Source organism: Melospiza melodia, chromosome 3 (genome assembly GCF_035770615.1).
Source record: "Melospiza melodia melodia isolate bMelMel2 chromosome 3, bMelMel2.pri, whole genome shotgun sequence".
Classification (NCBI taxonomy): domain Eukaryota; kingdom Metazoa; phylum Chordata; class Aves; order Passeriformes; family Passerellidae; genus Melospiza; species Melospiza melodia.
Genome location: NC_086196.1, coordinates 35,831,779 through 35,852,795, shown reverse-complemented (window position 1 = coordinate 35,852,795; position 21,017 = coordinate 35,831,779). Strand labels below are relative to the sequence as shown.

Below are 21,017 nucleotides of genomic sequence, written 5' to 3'. Positions count from 1 at the left end.
TTTTAGAATAAGTGATTTACTAGGGCAAAATTGAAAAATATTATATCTTTCGTTTAGCAGAAGATTTTTGAGAAAGGTACAGTTGATGCTGTTATAATAATCTTAAAAACTAAGAGCTGAAGTTTTCTTCAGTGTGGTTAATGTTGAAATGAACTGTATGTATTAAACAACCAGCGGAAGAATGTTCCAAAATGCAGTGGTTTACTTACAAAATTCTTAGGTTCACACTCACATGAGATCAAGACTAAAGAATCTATGAAACTGCCAGTGCTGGTCATTATGAATGCCCAGGGAGACCTCAGGAGAGAAGGGTGGTTAAAGAACAGTATCCTAGATATTAGTGAACTAGGAGCTCAAATGTAAGTTATTAACATTTTGTATTTTTAAAGCAAATCAGCAAAATAAATTTAGAAATATTTTGTTTTAAAAAGTACCCAAAGTTAAGAACTAATTTCTCTTAGGAAAATCATCTGCAAAGTACCAGAAAAAAAATGTGAGCGTGAACTCCAGAAAGTGAAGAATAACATGAGTTTAGTCTTCGAAAAAAAATGTAAAACTCTTCTGAAGAGGCAATTGGGGAAGGAAAGGTTATGTTTTAAGACTGCTTTATAATTCATCCTGAATAACTCTATATAGTGTTTCATCAGTTTCCTAGCATCTCTTAATGGTGAAACATAGCTAGTCTGAATTCAGACATCTACACACTTTATTTACATTTCTAACAAGTAATGAAAATATAAAACAAGTGCCAACTGCTTATTAGTAAAAATGATGCAGATACTGAAATAGATTAAAACAAGACCAGAAATACCAGAAAAAAGAAAGTGACAATTCTAGCACTAATATAAGTTAAAATGGTTTTTTTCTGAAACTCCTCCAAAAACAGCAGGGTGGGGGGAACTATAAAGGCGTTAATGTTGGAAACACTGAGGAATTTCATAATATAGTAAATATTATGTTAACAGTCTTGAAATACAGATAATTTTGATGTTTAGCAAAATCAGACCCTTCATCTGTGCTGCAATACTGAATGAGAATCCTTTGAGGCTAAATCTCCTTGCACTTACCCAAAGATGTAATTGATTAAAATTTTAAAACACTTTTTAATACTTGGTTTCCTGATACATAGTGCAGATCAGTTGAACTGGAAAAGCTGAAGTGTTGGCACCATGCCCTGTAGGCAACAGCTGATCCTGTGATTTTAGTCTTATCCACTGGGTCACTGTTAAATGCTTTTTTATCTCCTTGTACACAGCCTACTTAAGGATTCTTTCTCTCTCCCTTACGAATTCTCATCTAGGTTGCGCCAGCCCTTGTTACATATCTTACAAAATCTAAACACACCCTTTTGCCACTGCATTTAACAGCAAAACCTGACTACTGTTCATTGGCTGCTTTTCATAAGAACAGCCATGGAATATTAGGGCCTTTGTAGGGGCCCTTTATAGAATCTTTTACTTGCATGAACATCTGGATTCCTGCTGTCCTGGTGTGAAAGCTCTGCCAAAGACAAGATGCCATGTTGTATACTCCAGAAAGCGGTTGGAAAGATGGGGAAAGGGATTGCTTTTCCCTCTCTGTGTAAACAAGTCCTTTATTCTGAAAACTATATTAAGAGGTTACAGAAGCATTGGTCTTGAAAGGGGACTGGCAAAGGGCTGGAGAGTAGCTGCAGACAAGGCAAAATGAGAAGTTGCCTCCACTGGTGCAATTTTTCACCATTACTTGGAAAGATCACTTGTGGTCAGAGTGAAAAATTCTGAAATTGCAGTCCTGTGTGCCATGCTAAGCTGTTGCCTATTCCATGCTGGCCCCTGGACATTATAACAATTTCATCATTTAATTTTTTAAGTTTCCCATTTATTGTCTTTGAAGAAGTACCTAATCATACATTTTGGTCAGTTTTATGGGAGTGATCTGGTTTCTGTGCTCTTCCAGAGCTTGTCTGGTTTTCTTCACATATGGTATTAGATAACGCATTTGCATTCTGTTCCAAATTAGGATCCTTCTTACACTTAGAGCTCCAGTACCCCAGAATTAGTCTTGTTTAGTACCTAACTTTTATACATCTATACAGAATCACAGAATGGTTGGGGTTGAAGGGACCTCCAGAGATCATCTGGCCCAACACCCTTTGTCAAACAGGACCATGTACAACAGATTGTCCAGGACTATATTTGGGTTGATTTTGAGTGTCTAAGGATGGAGACCCTGGAACTTCGCTGGGCAGCCTGTCCCAGTGCTCAGTCACCCTAACAGTAAAAAAGCATTTCCTGGTATTCAGAGAGAGAATCTCCTGTGCTTCAGTTTGTGCCCATTGCCTTGGTTCCTGTCAGTAAGCGCCACTGAATCTGCTTTGCACCCTCCCTTGAGGCAGCATTTTTCACCTCCCAAATAATGTAGTGCTAACTGTCATACATGATTTCAGTTTTAAATAATCCTTGTCATCAAGTCTGCTTTCCTGACCTAAGTATAGGTACTGTACTTGTTTCCTTAATTCTGCATTTTCTGTAGACGTTTTCAGTTGTCATCTGCAACAGTTGAAGAAATCTCCATACACTAAGTATAGAATTTCTGGTGAGAAATAATTCCGCTCTGAATTTTCATTGATGGTTTGACATTTTCACATTTCCTTAGCAATTTTGGTCCCTTTTCTGAATATCTTTTATAAGTTAGTTGAGGCTCCCTGTTTGTTTGAAAGCTTACAATAAGCTGATGCTTCATACTCTTTCTTGCCTCATTTACCAGTCCTTCAGTATATTCCTTTTAGGTTCTTTTGCTGCTCTCTCTGTGATAGTGCTCACTAGGTTGGTATTTGCCACCTACAGTGCTATAACCCGCTGTCTTTTGTGATGGGGTTTCCCCCATGTGTAGTTGTAATGGTGCTGGAACAACACTCCCATTTATAGCACTTCCCTTCCCAGCCTTTCTGTGATTGTCCACAGTTGCCTTCTGCACCTCCTAGCTATTATGAACATGAAAAAAATGCATGCAAAATCCTCACCATAGTGAAGGTCCAAAACATGCTCAGTCTGCTACTATTAAATACTGATTTACGTTGTTATTAAAGAAGTTTCCTGGTGGTTTTGGCTTTGTGGGCTTTATTTTAATGGACATATGCAGTGGGGCAGTATTGGGGGGATAGCATGCAGTATCTTTCTTTTTGAAAGTGCAATAATGTACTTCGTGCTTGTAGGACATTGCTTATTACCAAGCCTTATCTGCTGAACAGTTGCAGACAGAAGCTGCTAAAATTCATCCCAGCACCTCAGCCACCCAGGAGTTTTATGAACCAGGCTTAGAATCATCTGCTAGTGCCAAATTGGATGATTTGCAGCGTTCTTGGGAAACACTGAAAAATGTGGTAAGTTTGCATTTGGAGACTTCAGAATAGTTGGCTAGGTTGTAAGGAATAGAATTCAAATAGCTGGCTCATATATTCTTCCCTGCAGTTTTTGGTTTTCAAATGGTAACTTTAATTGTTAGTTGGGATATATTATTTTTGTTCTTTGTTTGAAAGCCTGTGCAAGATGGACCTCCATTAATAAAAATAAGAGTCATTAAAGCTGCTTGTTGGCTTCAGAAATATTGACTATTGACAGACTGTATTTCATAATCTAGTAGCGATATCCAGTCATTTTGGATGAGTAGCTAAAGAAGGCCCAGAATCCAGTTTTTCAAAATGCTGAATCAACACATTTCTGTATAGTTTTGCAGCATAATTGTTCAGTGATGTATAAAAATGGTCAGAGTCTTGATCACATGTTAAAAATTTTAATTCCTTTCAGCATAGTAGCTATTACAGTGTATTAGGAACCATGTATCTAGCAAATAGTGCACATCCATGTTGGAGTGCATGAAATCTAAAATAATGCATGAGAATGTGCATAGATTTTCCCTGCTTTATTAATGTCTATTTCTTTTAAGCACCAGAACCTAGAATTTTACTGATGAAATTTTAAGTAAATAAATATTTTTAATATGGATGTTTTGCTTTGTAATTTATACTCTTGAAAAATTTTTGCTTTAGTGTTTTAAGCCTAGGGACCTATGAAGCAGACTAAGTAGCAGAATTTATACCTCCCATTCTTCTTTAGATCAGTGAAAAGCAGCGCACACTCTATGAAGCTCTTGAGCGTCAACAGAAGTATCAGGACACACTCCAGTCTATATCCACAAAAATGGAGACCACTGAAATGAAACTAAATGAGAGTTTGGAACCAGCCAAAAGCCCAGAGAGCCAGATGGCTGAACATCAGGTAAAATCTTACATGTGAGGAAGAGAGGGAGAGTGCACATTGCCTGCATATCTTTTGTTCTGTTTTTTAGACAGTAACCTTCTTCATGCCGGGATATCTCAAACATATGCATTTGTTTCTTCAACCTTCTGTTAACTGTATGTCTTGCCTTTCTGAGCTTCCTGCTGTTCTAAAGGTGATGTGATGGGGATTCTTTTGATAAGGAGCCTTTTTGAAAGAAATAGAATAGATCATAAGAGTTTGTCCAGTTGAAATTTTCAGCAAAAGCTTTTGTCCAAGACTGTGTCCAATGACAGCTATCCATATTGTTCTTCAGCATCATTGCTGAAGAATATTTATAATGTTGCCAAATTTACTAAAATCATAACCAATACTGATGCATTGTATATTGATCAAAATACATTTTTCACCTCTTTAAACAAAACATATCAAAAACTCCCTCAAGGGCAGTCTCAAAAAATAATGATCTGAATAATAAGAGAATACTTTATTAAGTAAGGCATCTGATATAGGTCTGAGTTGTAATCACCTAAGCCTTCTATCTGATAGCTTGAATCTATCTGATCTGTCTGGATTCAGAGATTTATTCCTTGGTGCAAAATAAGTTCCTACTTATCCTATGAACCAAGTTTCAAGATACCTGTAAAAGGATGGTACCATGGAATAAATCTCTAAATATTTGCATCTATTGCTGGATGTTCTTTATCCAGTTAGAAAGTTTTAGGCTAAAAGCTGAAACATGCCCTTATTTTTCTCTCACAAACACACACTCGCTTACTTATTCATTATCTTCACTGAGAATACTAGAATGCCCTACAGATAATTTATTGGAAGAATGGATTTCCAGTTTCTAAAATAATGCCTTGTGATATGCTTGAAATTAAAGATATGTAATTAAATGCATGTTTAAGTAACCAGTTACCTGATCCTAACTCAAGCATCTAAAAGCAGGCCTCGGTTCTTATGGAATACTGTCTCTGTCATGCTGGTGGTGATGGTCTGCTCTACTCTTGTGTTCCTGGTGCTCCTCGAGATAGTCGTCTTCAATTTTATATTTAGTCTGTGTTTCCTGAAATACTTCCTTCTTGCTGGTAAGTGAAACAAATGCATTCTCTGCTCTCCTTTCTTAATAGGCTTTGATGGATGAGATTTTAATGTTGCAAGAAGAAATCAGTGAGCTTCAGACATCATTGGCCCAGGAGCTTGTTTCAGAACCACTGGATGTGGAAGGTGCTGATCAAACGGCATTGCAGTCCACCCTCACGGTCCTGGCAGAGCGAATGGCCACGATTCGAATGAAGGCATCAGGAAAACGACAGCTATTAGAGGTACAAGAAAAAACATCACCAATATGTTTAGTCACCGTAAAAAAAAGGCAATTTTCAGTTCTGCTTATTTCTCACAATTCCTTTCAGTAATAAATAACCATTCTTTTTTTAGTGAGCCCCTCATCTTACTGCTAAGTGATAAGCAGCCAGAAAGAACTTGGAACATACAAATATTATATATGTTCTAAGTTTTTTCTGGCTTTATATAGCCATATGGAGATATATATACACACATTCACACACACACACACACATATATATATATATATGTGTATATATATATATATATAGAGGGGGGTTTTTTTTGTGTGTGTGCATAAATGAAGCGCAGATATTAAAAATCACATTGTCTATAATACACTTTTAAGGAATCACCTCTCCAAGTTGCTAGACAAGAGAAGAGGAAAGCTTAAACAACAAACAGCTCCTCTTCCAAATCTTTGCATTGTTGTCTACACTCATCTTCCCGGTGATTTCGATGCAAACTTCTTTTCATGAAAGATACACCCTTTTATTTCTTTGCCTACCAACTTTACTAAAAATTCTTTAATACTAAGGGGATTTTTACAAGCCCTTTACAAACAGGAGTGTTGCTGCATATGTTACACAGGTGAGAACATGCAATCGTGCTAGAGCTGGTTACAGTTTGGCTACTTTGGACACTGCAGGGCAGCTTTATTTCTGTACTGTTAAGAACTGCAGCAGTGAATTCACGAACACAGCAACTACTGCCTTTATGTTTTCCATCATCAATTGATTCAGAGAAGCAGAGTGAGAATTGGCTGTGTGGATCTACAGTATGGTGCTTAGTGACCAGCTGAGTTTAAACCAAGACACTGGATTACAGGAGAGTCTCAGGGTGCTTCATCTGCTTTAGTTCTGACCAGTCACCTAGGACAGTGAAGAGGTCATTAGAAAATATCTTTTTTAGTTTTAAAATAAAAAAGTTGTGCCAGAAGAAAAATAGCTTTTAATTAAAAATGAAAGGTTGGAAGTAGAATAGGGGATCTAGCTGTTTATAGTTTGCACCCTGTACAAAATCTAACAAACATGTTGGTAGCACTTAGGAAATGCTGACAGTTTCAAGATAAAGCATGAGTAGTATATTACTCTTAACTGTGGTTAGGATACTTTGACACTATACCACAAGTATTCCCTAATAATCCTGGCTAGGAAATATATATGATATGTGAACAACATTCAGTAATTTAACCTGTGTACTTTATAGCTCTGATTTCATAGATAAAATCTTCCAGAACATCCCAGGGAAGTAAATGGAGAAATGAAGGTAAAAGAGGTGATGGAAATATTTTGCTGGTGATGGTGTGGACTGGTAATATTCTTCTTTCTGTGGACCTAATTCAAGTAACTAGCATTTGAGAACTGTTCAGTCTGGATTATTTAAGACATCTAACAACTATCATTATTCTGTGAACTGTTCTAAAAGCAATTTTTAATGTTTTTAATTGAAATTGAGCATGCAGAAAAGCTGTGCAAACACTTCTCTGTGTGATGAAGTGTCGGTTTCTCGGCTGTTTAGGTGACTTGGAAAGGCCCGGGTTGGCCTTGGGCAGTCCGCGCTTCAAAGGACGAGAAGAGGCTTCAGATCTTTTCTCGGTCTCGGTGTTTATTAATTGTTTATCTAAAAGATTTTCTCTTGGCCCGACAGAGGTCTGCACAGCAGCCAGCCATGAGCACACTGAGAGCCCCCAGGGCGATCACCTATCTTTATACTCGAAATTACGTATACAATATTTATCATTTTTCCCCAATACCTTTTACCCTTATTAACCAGTGCACTTTTAGTAATAACTAATCCCAAAGTGCCAACATCACCACAGAAGATGGAGGCCAAGAAGAAGAAGAAGAAGGACAGGACACACCCCAATTCCTCCATCTTACTTCTTTAGAACCCCCTGTACAGAAATCCTAAACCCTGTGTTTCACTCTAACTAACTTATCCCTTCACAATTCACCCCAGTGAAATCCTCCTATCCTCATACAGGTGTCGTCTCCTGTGTAGGATCAAAGTCCAGCCACCAGACACTTCTGGCAACATTCCAGGACTCCTGAGCCCCCCAAGGGTGGTCTCGGTCACTCTGCACCTCATTCCTGAGATGCTAAGATCCCACAATGAAGTTGCCCACCCTGAATATTTGAGTCTGAATTTCCTTACAAAGTGTTGTAGGTTGACCCTGCTAGCAGTCATACATCCACCTTCACTCCTCTCTCCTGAGATGGGTTGAAAATAGAAGGCAGACAAAAAGACTCATGGATCAAGATAATGACAGCTTATACAGGGTAAGGAAAAGCTGTGCGTGCAAGCTGGGAATGAGGAACTTATTCACTACTACCCAATCAGCAGGCAGATGTTTAGCTACTTTCCTGGAAAGCTCAGCACGTGTTTCTTGAGAAGATGAGCACCATAACCACAATGCCTCTCCCTCTCTTTCCCTGGGCTTTTATTGATGAGCATGATCTCATCTGGTGTGGAGTGTCCCTTTGGTCAGTTCAGATTTGCTGTCCTGGCTATCGCCTCTCCCTGCCTTCTGCCCACCCCCAGCCTATTGGCCTTTGTGAGGGGCAGATAGAAAGCCTTTATGCTGTGCTCAGCAGTAGCCATAACATTGCTGTGTTATCAGCACAGATTTAACCACAGCTGCAAGGCACTGTACAGGCTGCAATGAAGTTAACTCCATCCCAGCCAGATTGAATACAATCTTTTTCCCTTGTTCCATAATATTTGCACCATGCTTAGGTTTTACATTATCTGATACAACTAAGTATCCTCTGACCATCCTATTTGTTTTCTTATCCACGCAATCCCCTCTATTCTCTCCAGAACTCAATGTCTCTCTTGTATTGGGGAGCACAGAACTAGACACAGTACTCCAGGTGTAGACTCACCAGTGTTAAGTAGAGGGGCAGGATCATCTCCCTCATCCTGGTGAGAACACTCCTAAAGCAGCTCCAGACTCCACTGGCTTTCTTTTGCACATTGCTGGGTTGTGTTCAATCTGGAGTCCACCAGGACACCCCTTCTTCTCTTCTGCCCAGCTGCTTCCCATCTGCTTAGCCTCCAGCCTGTACTTGGTGCATGGGGTTGCTCCCCTGCAGCTGTAGGGCATCACACTTTCCTTTCTTCCTGTCAGCTCATTTTTGTAGCCTTTGAGGGTGTGCCTAGATGGCAGAATAGCCCTCTGCCTATCAGCCACTCCTCCCATTTTGTGTCATTAGCAAATCTGTTGAGGCTCATTACTGTCCACTCAGTAGACTTTGTGCCACTGATCATTGTGCCCTGGCCACAGCTGTTCAGCCAGTTTTCAGATTCATATGGGACAATTAAAGGGTGAGCAAGACTTGCTGATCACTCCCTGTCTTTCCAATGGATGGATGAGCTGATGGATGGACCCAGGGCATCTGTGTTGCTGTGATATCAGCAGCCATTGAAGCTTAGTGTCCTTCCACTGCCCATGGTTCAGGAATCCTCTGAGAGGCCAAAGGTAGACAGCTCTTCAGGCTTGTCTTTGCCCATGTGAATGTACCAAGGCCCCACCCATACTTTGTTTGGTCCTTGAAGTACCTCTCTTGTGCCTCCTTTGAGAGGCAGTAAAGCTAACAGCCTGCTGCCAAAAAAGGCAAAGTTGCTTTCCTTTCCCTGCAACACATTCCCAGCTCTGTGTATTTCTTTTCTTCATGTGCATCTTTCTCCCTGAGCAAACAGTGCTGTACTAATTGAGCAAACGGAATGAATGTGTGGGGAAACCCACAGAAGAGCAGCAAAAGGAGGCAGAAAAGACATCAACTTTAGAAAGCTGTAATAGCAGAGCTCTTCTGGAGAAAGTAGAAATAAAGTGGCTGAACTTAGAGAATTTCAGTCATCAGAAAAATGCACTCATCAATTGAAAGAAATAATGCTTTGTAAAAGATAGGTCTTAGTATATCTTAGAAATCCTGCATAGGATTTGTGCAAAATAGAGAGGAACAACTTTTTAGAAGTGGCTTTTATGGTTTATTTCTCCTAAAAAGTAAAATATAATTTGTACCTCTAGGAAAAGCTGAATGAGCAGCTGGAAGAGCAGCGGCAGGAGCAGGCTCTCCAGCGGTACCGTTGTGAAGCCGATGAGCTTGACCACTGGCTCCTCAGTACCCGAGCAACACTGGACACCACTCTGCTTCCTGTGGAGGAACCTATGGACATGGAAGCACAGCTGGTAGACTGTCAGGTAAAATATTAAGACAATTATTAAGTGTAATGAGTCAGCATGTTTGTGGAGAGGTTTCTGAGCTCTTTAGCATCTTCTCTGTGCTCAGTAAGCTTTCACAAAGGTTTGTGAAACAAAATATAGCTTGTTCCTAATTTCTCATTAGAGATTGCAAACAGCACTTTAGAAAGCCCATGTGAACGTAGCAGTAAGAAAACAAAATGTCCTGACTGCAGAAAGAGTTGACGTTCCACATCTTTCAGATGTAGTTATGTTTAGCTTTAAAGGCATTGTATTTGCTTCAATTACTGTTTTTGCTCCCCTCAACCTGGTATTGTTGAACGGCTCACCTGACAGGTGTGAAAACACCTGCAGTGTACTTTCCTACACGTCCTTTTCCAGCTGAAGAACATACTGGCACTAGCAGTGATGACTGGGATAGTGCTGTGTTTTCTTCAGGAACAATCCTTACATACATGCAAAAATAAAGGATAATCATCAGTATGTGATGGTTTTATGGCTTGAAGATTAATCTACTCAGAGTACCAAAACAACCAAGGACATGTTGCTGCGATAAGAATTTGTGCAAATACTTTTATTAACAAGACTTAGATCATTCATAACATCCCTGTTCTCAAATTATTGGGAGTTTTGTATTTTTAAATGATAGTTTAGAATTCTATGATCATTATAATTAAAATTACGAAAGAGACAATAGACAGATGGATAAAAGAACACTTTTCTTTTTAAAGAATGATGACTTTAATTATTTTAGGCTAAATGAGAGTTAAGTTTCTTGCAAGTCTGAAGACTTTTCACTGACAATACTTCATCATTGGAATTTTCAGTCTGCTTAGTCTGAAGAGTCCTTTCATCACCTGTCATTGAGAGCCCTTTGTTGTATGCAGATAAACCCTATGAACTCTAACAAAGCAGTGTTTTTTAATACAGTCTGTAGGAAACTCAAAAAGGAAAGTTAACTTTGTGGAAGACTTAATACTACTTTTCTTTTGCTGCTTCTCAAAACTTTAATGCAGTAAGTTTTATATATTTTTTTTCACTTTAGAAACTCTGGCGATCTTATTTTGCACATATTCCTTCAGGAGAAATATTTCTAAATTCATACTTGACAGTTGCTATGGAAATGAAAGCATTTGATGTCAGGCTAGGTTTTTTGAGCAAGACTTGTTTGAGCATTGAATCTGGGAGATCAAGATATGCACAATGTCTCTAATACATGAATGGTTAATGGAATGTCAGGGAAGTAGCTTTTGAGAATAAACATGCCAGAGATTTGTCACTTTAAGTCTCTCTTTAGACTAAAGAGGATTATACAGAAATCCTTAAGTCCATCATGCACCAATCAGAAAGAGCAAATAGTGACAAGAGGAGCTTATCAACACAGCCAGAGCAACACATAGGAGGAGGTAGGAAGCACTTGACTACGTGTAAATGAAAGAAGAGGAAAGAAGTAACTCTGGCTGCGTGCTTCATTTCTTGTCACCAATGGATGTCAGTCTCACTTCTTAGCCTTTACCTTTAATATGCAAATAAAGAGCATCTCCTCTACAACAAATTATTTGTTTCAAGTAACTTTTTAATTTTCCTATTTTGAAAAGGGTTGCAAACTGAAGTGGCTAATACAAACATTTGCAAGCATATTCTAAAGAACTCTGAATGGGACTGGAAGGCAAAGCAATGCTAATCTGACTTTCTCTTAGTTTGGACACGGGTGAGGTAGGCCACAGGTCGTCTTGCCTGAAAACATCTCAAGTGCTGGAAAATGTACGAATTCGGGTCTTTGTTTTTGCTGCTGCAGAACATGCTGGTTGAAATAGAGCAGAAGGTGGTAGCCTTGTCAGAGCTGTCTGTGCACAATGAGAACTTGCTTATGGAAGGGAAGGCTCACACCAAGGACGAGGCAGAGCAGCTGGCTGTGAAGCTCAGGACACTGAAGGGCAGCCTTCTGGAGCTGCAGAGGGTGCTCCACGACAAACAGATCAACATTCGGGTGAGTGGCTCCTTCCAGCTGTTCTTATGGTGGGCAGGAGTTTGGGGATTTCACAGCAACTTTATGCAACTGGGAAAAAAGAGTTAAAGTGTTGCACTGATTCAGTTTGAGTTATTCGTTTAGTTAGTAAATGGAATTGTAGCTCCAAAATAAATAACTGTCTAGAAGACTTTAGTTGATAATTTTCAAGTTAACACAGCTTTATGGTAAAGCTATCCTAACCTCAGTATCTTCACTGAAAGGACAATAAAATAGATAAGATGGTTAGCTTGGTCTGGATATAGTCTGTTCCTGTTTCCAATCTGTTTAGATTGCGTATGGTCTGGGGCAGGATTACTCTCCCCAACCAAAGAATCATCCTAAATATTTGTTTTTTCATGGTGTGCACAGCACAGTGAACATATAACATAAGGGAACATTTTTAATTATGGCTAATACTTGGTGGCATCATTATACCAAATACAACATTATATAAGCAAAAATTCATTTAACCTTAGTCTTGCCCTAGGTTTCTATTCCTAGCAGCTTTGGTCTGCTCATTGCCACTAATTCATTGTATTTAACAGTTGCTTTTGGTCATTCTTTAGGTCAAACTAGCATGTGGAGAAGCGAATACATACAAGAAACCCAACCATGTAATGTGACTGACTGGTTTTGAATTTGCTTGCCCTGCTTTGACTCCCTCCCCTCCTTTTCTTTTAGTTCTTTTCTTGGCTTTGCTGTGCAAATTAAACATGATAAGCTTCAAAGATTTCTGGCTTGTAATGCAGATTAAAGTCTACTGAGACGTTAGCTTGAAAAGTCACTTGATGTTCTAAGAACTATTTTTAGTCCAAAGCAACTGCATAGCTTTAAAACTTCACATGATTTCAGAAAAACAGAGAAATAAAAAAGAAAGGAGACCCCCCCCCCACAGGTATTTCTTCCTATTGCCTCTAAGATGAAGTAACTTTAATATTATTCTTGCTTATTAAACCTCATGACTAGGCAAATGAAAAGTTATCAACACTGTGTGGGCATATAATACTTTGTTCTCATATATTACCTGTGAAGTGAAAAGGCATCACAGAGTTTTTTGCTAAATTTTACAACACTTTAAAATATTTTAAAATACAGTGATGTGATTTAGTTTGCTTCTTAAAATAGATTTTTGGGTGATCTTCTAAAATCTAAAATAACAACAAAATAATTTCCGGATGTGGAATATGAATCATTTAAGATGGTGCATAAATGCAAGACTCAAGTTTCTTTATGAATTTCAAGTCTTTCTTTGACTTCATTTACAGATCATGTAAGAAAATAGACACAGGCAGTATAACATCTTCTAATCTTCACTGGGCAATTTTTTTTCAGATGAGAAGTTCTATGGTGTCATTTTCTAAACACTGAGGACTGAGGCCAAGAGCATCAGATGCCCTAAATTCTATCCAGTGCCAGTATTAACCTTGAGAAACATTACAAGCCAGCAGCACTGTTGTTCATGTGCATGTAAAAAACTCAGATTCTTACATGTCTCCAGATGTTCTGATAACCTCATAATGGACCAGCCTCCTTCCTAAGGAAGGAACCTCCCAAGTAGCCCTGGAAGAGTATTATAAAGACTGAGCTATATTTTCCTTAAAGCATATTTCAGCCTGTCTGTTACCCCTGTGCATAAGGCTTTTTAGGAGTCAGTATGAGATTCTCTGACTTTCTTGGAACAATTTCAGTTGTCTTCTGATTTTAGTTAATGAATGTAACTAGTGATACAGAAAAGGTGACTTGGAGACAAGCTTCTTTATTCATAAAATAAAGTAGTGAAACTAATCAGAAACATGCTAGAACAGGAGTGTTCCAGACTATACTGTCTCCAAAGGCAGCACTTTGAAACGCACAAAATATTGTGTCTGTTATTGTTTATTCTCTGGCTTAGGGGCAATGAAATACAGACTCCTTAAAAAACAAAGTAGAGCAGATTCTGCAGTTTAAAAACCTCAACAAAACAGAGAGTGATTCTTTACTTTTCATTGCAAATGCTATGTAGGGGAGGAACTACTCCAGTTTCACAAGAGAAAGTGTACGTCATATAAATTTGTATAATTCTGAAATCCTTTGAAAGATCGATTTCATCAGGGATTTTCAATTTATTTCTGTGCTAGACTGGATAGTAGCTGGGAATGACAGGTTCAAGCTTGTATTTCCCTGGCTGTTTAAAGGAAATGTAATACAGTTCCTTCAGACGGACTTCAAATGAAAATGCAACTGTAAATGCAAACATAAGGGGTTTTTTTTCAAACTTACATTCTGTAATTTGTCAATGATAAAATCTGGTTCACAAATACTTTTGATCTAAAAAGTATGTACAGTAGGATATTTGCAAGACCTCATTGCATCAACAAATACCATAACCCCTTATACACTCCTTGATATTGCAGGAACCACGAGACTATTAATTATATGTCTTAGTATAATTCCAAAACTGTATCTTCTCAGTCCTCTTCCCTGAGAAAGAGACACAAAATGTAACTGAAATCAACCAGCACACTCAAATGCAAGGAAGAACTAGATACTGTTCTCTAAAGAAATTTACAAGTTGAATAACTATGGTCCCTAGTGTATATAAAATTAAGCAGATTTCCCCCCCCCACAATTTACAGAAACATTGTCTGTTTCCTAATTTGTAATAGAAAAGCTGTAATTCCAGATCTTCTTTACTTCTCACATACTATTTTCTTTGCCCAGTCTGACATTCTGTAATAACATTGTTCACACTTCATTTTCAGCTTGTCTAGAAACTTGTTCCTACAAAGTAAAGTATCAGAGTTTACCTGCAAACTGGAACCTTAGTAAAACAAAATTATTTCATAAAGCAAGGGCTAATAGTTCTTTCCAGCACCAGGTACTTCTTTTTTGTTTTGCACCTCTTAACAGTTTATATCCTCTAACACTAATCAGTCCTTTCAACTTCAGTACACTCATCATCCCCCAAAATTAAAATCTTACCCCTAGCCTTCTACTGCTTAGCTAAACTCTGCTGTTTCAGTGGCTGCTGCCAGGGTCACTGGTGGTAGAGGCCCCTCTCAGTTGTTAGCATAGGGAGCACCAGGTGAGACACCCACCTTCTGCCATGCTGATCCCTGCCTGATTTGAGGAATGTCACCTGGAAGGCAGAGTGTCTGTGGTTAGGAGAGCTGCTGAACCATTTGGCAGTCTTAATCTATTTAGAGTAAAGGCTGAATCATGGGCATAATAGGGATACTACAAAAATGAAATATATAGACAAAATGGGAGAGGTATTAAGCCCCACCTTTAGATCCTGAAGCTTTCAAAAACCCCAAAAAGGTGTGAGCTCTACAGTCATCATATGACTGCAAGTAATATTAAATAAGTCCAGGGAGGTGTGTTCGTCAAAGTAGCCCAACCTACATGTCTGTCTTTAACAGACAAGGCCAAGCATGTTGAAATACCTACATTTGAATACATTGGCTGCTAAAATTACTTAAACTTTCAGCCAACATGGACCTTGGAAGCCAAGAAGTTGATAAAACATTTTTTTGAGCTATTGAGGCGTTTGTTCTTTTTTGCATTGCTTACACAGAAAGCCTTTCTAATCACTCATGTTGGAAAAGCATGGTAGAAGTATGAATAGAAGGAACTGTTGCTTTTGCTGTGCTGTTCTAACATTCTGTGGTTTGCTCTCTCTTACTTTCTCTGCTGTTCGTATCACGTCATCTGCTGTTTACCCAGTGTGTTTCTGCCGAACATAGAGTTATGTACTTACTGATAAATAAATATTGACCAGAATGACAACCAGAATTTTCTCTTAAAAATTGCTTTAATTACATAAAAATCCTGGCAGAAACAAACCACTGAATCCCTGCATTGCCAGATAAAGCTGCACCCTCCTTTGCAGATGAAGGCTGGTTTTCAGAAGCAGAACAGTCTTTAGAAACACATCAGTCCGAGGTCTCTGACCTGTGGTCTCTGATTCTGCTAAGTGCATGTTTATTTTTACATTTTTAGGGATGCTTTTCTTGCTAGTAACCAAAAACCAGTAAAAGTCAGAAATCTAAAGTCATTGCTCACTTCAGAGTTTACATGGGCCAGCAACTTGAGAAGTTTTGTGTAGATGAGCCGAACCTGCCTGCTCTCTAACAATGTAGGAGATTTTTTTGAATCTTAATGTCTCTTTCTTAAAGCAGGGATCTTTACAAGAAAAGGAGGAGAGTGATCTGGACTTCGTTTCCTCACAAAGCCCCAGTGTTCAAGAATGGCTGGCACAAGCAAGAACTACTCGCTCACAGCAGCAGCAGAGTACCCTGCAGCAGCAGAAAGTTGGTGTTCTGCCTTTCTTTGACTCCCATCTTTAGATTGCACTTAATGCTATAGCTGAGCCGCGCTTGTTAATATTTTCACTGAAACATTAATTTTTACACTGTTTCATACTCACTGCTTTGGTAATGATGTATCTAAGTTCCCTGTCTTATATCTGCAACAGGTAGGCTAGACTTCCTGGATGACTATGGTCAATTCACATAATCAGTAGAATAAAATTTGTCCATCAGCAGAATAAAATTGAATCAACCTTTTAGTTTACTCTAAGGAGAGATGAAAATACTCAAAATAATAACTTGGTCTTCATACAAGCAAAGATAAACATATTACATTATATATTGTTTTGAATGGTTTGAAGATATTCTCACAGGGTAGGTTCCATAAACTGCATTGTATCAGTTAATTAGTTCAGTAATCCAGTTTATGAACCTAATTTTGATGTGTCCCTGGCTAGAGATTTTGAACTTCTTTTGGTGTTCGAGCAAGCCATTTCAGAAGTAGCTCAGATAACTTTGCATGACAGTAAAACAAGGTAGACATATCCTTCCAAGGCAAAACCAGTGTGTTTGAGATTTGTTCTGTTTTTTTGTAACTTGCTGTGCTAGGAGCTGGAACAGGAGCTAGAAGAGCAGAAGAATCTGCTTCGGTCAGTAGCATGCCGGGGAGGAGAGATCCTAACGCAGCAAAGCTCTACTGAAGGACTGTCCATAAGGTGTGCTTTCATGTGTTGTTCCAAAAAGTAAATTTCTATAGCCATACTTTGTCATCCCTATGCTTACATCCCTCTTCTGCTCGTAGTCCTCTAATTTTTGTTTTATCATTTTTGTACAGCACCTCGGCTGTTGGAGTCCTGGTTGATAATTCAGGGGTCTGATAATACAGTTACACAAACTGTTTTGTGAGAATAGATCATTTTCAGCATTTAGAAATGCCCTTTATTCTTATTATCTGGAATCATACTAAAATTAAAGACTAGCAGGACTCACTAGACAAGCAGTGGATCAGTTACTGTAACTTTATGGACCAGCACTGGTGTGTGAATCACATCTACCTCAAACACTGGCATCTGCCATTGTAACCAGATCTTCCCAGATGAGATATTCATTGCTTGATTTTATTTTTCCTGCAATTAGCAAGTATTTTTTCCTTTTGAAGCCTTAATTTTAATGCCAGAAAGTACTTAACCAGTCTCCTTCTGTTTGAGGCTTACTTCTTGTGATGATCAAGTGATGGTGTACCATAGAAATAAATAAATTATAAAAAAATAAATTAAAAAAAAAACCAAAAAACCCCCACAAACAAACCACCAAATAGAAAATTCTGACTGTGATTAACTGTTTACCAAAGCTAAACTCATATGCTTGTCCTTCATTAAACTATGTCTACCATTTTGAGAAAGGAAGTGAGGAAGGAGTCAGATGAAATATTTATTTTAATTCATGCTTTGAACTACAACCTTTTTATAGGTTACATTTCAATGTAGTATATATTCAGTCTGGTTTGGGGATTTTTTACTTATTTTGGGTACTTGCAACTTCAAACAGTCTTTTCGAAAGTACATTTTATTTCATCAGATAAGAACTTCTTGCTGTTCAAACCAACCTTGTCTTATTTTCAGAAAAACAAAACCAAAATTAACAAGTCAGAGCTTTAAAAACTAGCATTTAATTTAAATGTAGAATTTCCTAATGGAAAATTATAACTTTATATGTTTATAACTTTTGCATTTATTAAACCTTTATGCTTCTTCATATTCAGTGAGAAGCCTGATGTACTTTCTGAGGAATTAGTCTTAGAAGGTGAGAAGCCATCATCTGAAGAACAGATGAAGAGGAAATGGGACAGCCTAAACCAGGAATTCAGTACCAAGCAGAGACTACTCCAGAAAGCTTTGGAAAAAGAACAGCTGGTAGCTTTTTAAAATTTCTCTTTCCATTTTCTCTTTGAAAGTAGTTGTTACAACAAGAGGTGCAACAATATGTAGATCCATTAAGGTGCTGTAGTTAAGGCATGAAATCTGGAGCAATTTATTTTTGTGACACCTTTAGAAACTGTTACATACTGGCACCAGCACTGCTCATGTTCAAAGTGATTTGAATTGCACTACCATCAAGTTAATGAACTAGAAAGGAAGAAAGAGCTCAGACAAAATGTTTATCTGCTTATCTAACTCAGGATAATTCTGTAGCAAATCATCACTCTAGAATTGATCAGTACTCTGGCAACAGCTTAGAGAAAAACTGTTATTTTCAGTTTGAATTTATTGGTTGCATTCCATTCTTGATCTTAGTGGGTGAGGAATTTCGGGAACAGTATTTCTACTGGAAGAAATGGGGATTAATCAATTAAACTGGGGACAAACCAAAGTCTGTATTAACTTACATCTTTCATTTTATTGTTAAGAGACCCAAATTCACTCTTCTTTGTATAACACTCCATGAACCAACTTCCAAAGTTCTAAATACCTTGTATTAATTAAAGAGTAGTTGATAATATTTTTGATAAAAACTAATAATTTTTACTTCCGGCTGCAAGCATTTATCCTGTATTTCTAGTGAACCTCTTGTTGAGTAGTATTTATGCAAAATATTCATGGCATGGAGCGTTTGTGGGAGGACCATGAGCATTAGCAGGTGATAGCCTCAGTCAGCAGGGAGTCTGTACAGCTGAATTTTGTGCCCTACATATGGTAGATGCATCCTAATTAGTGCCTCTCTCTCAGCAGCTTTATAGCAGACCTAACAGACTAATACCTGGAATGCCTTTGTATAAGGAGGAGACACAGGATGAAGATAAATCCTTAGTGTCACCAGTGCTGGTTGAATTGAATCAGGCCTTTGAAGATGTGTCATCTGAGGTAATTTTCAGTTGTCTTTACACCTGTCCTACAGCAAAGCCACAATAACAGTGAAAACTCCTCCAGCTATGACCTGGAAATCCAGGCCTTTCCCAAATATTAGAAGTTAGGAAAGCTGTCTTGTACTTCTGTGCTGACTCCTGTGTTTCCTTTTGCCCAGGCTGGACGGCTGGATGAAACCCTGCATCTGGAGCAGAAGCTGTATGAGGGTGTCACTGCCACGTCCGTGTGGCTGGATGGGGTGGAAGAGCAAGTCTTTGTTGCTACAGCTCTGTTGCCAGAAGAAGAAACAGAAACCTACCTCTGCAAGCAAGAGGTGAGGAATCCATGAGTAGGAGTTTCTTTTAATTGCCAATAGTAGTGTTTAGAACAAAAGTGTTAGAATCCTGGATAAGTGACATGTCACTGACATAATCTCTGTGTAACTGCAGCATTCTGCAGTTGACCATGTAGAAAATGTTGCAGAAAGCATGGACTCTTTCTTCTGTTTAACATCTAAGTATTAGCTAACACCACATTATCAAAATTGAAACTATGTGGAAAAGAGGGAGGGATACTCTAGGATATAGAAACAGCCCAGGTTCATCAACATTAATTAGGGGTGAGGGAGGTGGAAAAAATTGAGTGGTGGCAGGGGGGGAGAAAGGCAATAGAACAAAGGAACAATGGTTTTCAACTGAAGAGGATAGATTCAGACAAGATACAAGGATGAAATCTTTCAAAATGAGAGTGTAGAAATGCTGGAGCAGGTTTCCCAGACAGAATGGATGTCCCATCCCTGGAAGCATTCAAATTCAGGCTTGAGATGGCTCTGAGCATCCTGATTTAGTTGAAGATGTCCATATTTACTTCAGGAGAATTGGACTAGATGACTTTTAATCCAACCCTGATGTTTCTGTGGCTTTACATTATTTTGTTCCAGCACTTGTTTTTCCTTGGAGCTTGGAATATTTTTACTATCAGAGATTAATGTAACTTCCATCTTTTTGTAGTATATGTGTATACTAGCAATGTAAAAAAAATTCACTGCATCATTGCAAAATTGACTATGGTTATGGCAATGTTTGCCTGCTTTCCAGAATGTCTGATTGTCACTTCTGTTTTTCCACAAAATTAGACTCTTGCCAAAGAAATCAAAGACATAACAGAAGAAGTGGATAAGAACAAGAATTTGTTTGCTCAGATATTTCCTGACAATAGTGATAAGAGGGTTATTATAGAAGACACTTTGGATTGCCTCTTGAGAAGACTGTCCTTACTGGAGACAGTGGTAAATCAGAGATGCCACCAGATGAAAGGGCGGCTCCAGCAAATCATCACATTCAAGGTATGAGGTGATGAAATTAACAGAGGTCTATGTCAAATGGAGATTTAAAGGCTGTGAATTTTTGATGCCAAATGAAAAGAACAAGGTTGTCACAGGTTTTTTATTGAAAAATCAAACTCTTCAAACTTACGCAAAATTTAATACTAATAATTAATCCAAATTTAAACTCTCCACTAGAAGGCTTCTTCAACTCATGCAATTACTGTAAAGTGATAATCTTTCCTTGCTATCTCCTCCTGCTGGCATTACATAAAAGGAAGTCTGTGTTGTGCAAGTATTAAAAAAATCTGATAAGTGCAGAAATGTGCACGCTCAGAAAATTTTCAACAGAGTTGCGAAAAGCTTTCAGATCTTACTTGGTCTCTACCTTATCTCCTGTTATTATTATTATTGTTGTCATTATCATTGTCATTAATATATAGAAGCCCTTCAGTAGGGTTTATTTTTAATCAAAACCCTCATAAATTTAAAAAAAAAATTCCTTGTGTCTTTAGATTAGGGTCATCTTTTCATAGATTTTTACTACCAGATTTCCTTTCAAACTCCATAATTTTCCTGTGCAATCTCTCATTTTTCAATGAAAGACTTCTCTTTGCTGATGACATCAAGGTTGATCAGAATTCATTGCATTATTCTTAGAGATTTTCAGTATTTAAAATAATTATTGAATGTAAAAATAAATACTAAATCATTAATGTACCTCCTATGTAATGCTG

General features: G+C 38.1%; 1 protein-coding gene across 20 annotated transcripts in view; it reads left to right on the top strand.

Moving 5' to 3' along the window:
* The window catches only part of SYNE1 (spectrin repeat containing nuclear envelope protein 1), a 289,695-nt gene that overhangs the window by 196,137 nt on the left and 72,541 nt on the right, over nt 1–21,017 (top strand). For 9 of the 20 annotated variants that reach the window (XM_063151296.1, XM_063151304.1, XM_063151306.1 and 6 more), the window contains 12 exons: nt 3,197–3,364; nt 4,098–4,259; nt 5,393–5,587; nt 9,640–9,813; nt 11,612–11,803; nt 12,391–12,438; nt 15,982–16,116; nt 16,723–16,829; nt 17,876–18,026; nt 18,840–18,974; nt 19,135–19,290; nt 20,092–20,301. In XM_063151296.1, the coding sequence (XP_063007366.1) occupies nt 3,197–3,364; nt 4,098–4,259; nt 5,393–5,587; nt 9,640–9,813; nt 11,612–11,803; nt 12,391–12,438; nt 15,982–16,116; nt 16,723–16,829; nt 17,876–18,026; nt 18,840–18,974; nt 19,135–19,290; nt 20,092–20,301 (1,833 nt within the window). The remainder of the gene's footprint in view (nt 1–3,196; nt 3,365–4,097; nt 4,260–5,392; nt 5,588–9,639; nt 9,814–11,611; nt 11,804–12,390; nt 12,439–15,981; nt 16,117–16,722; nt 16,830–17,875; nt 18,027–18,839; nt 18,975–19,134; nt 19,291–20,091; nt 20,302–21,017) is intronic. The other 11 variants (XM_063151312.1, XM_063151302.1, XM_063151295.1 and 8 more) reach the window with 6 other exon arrangements.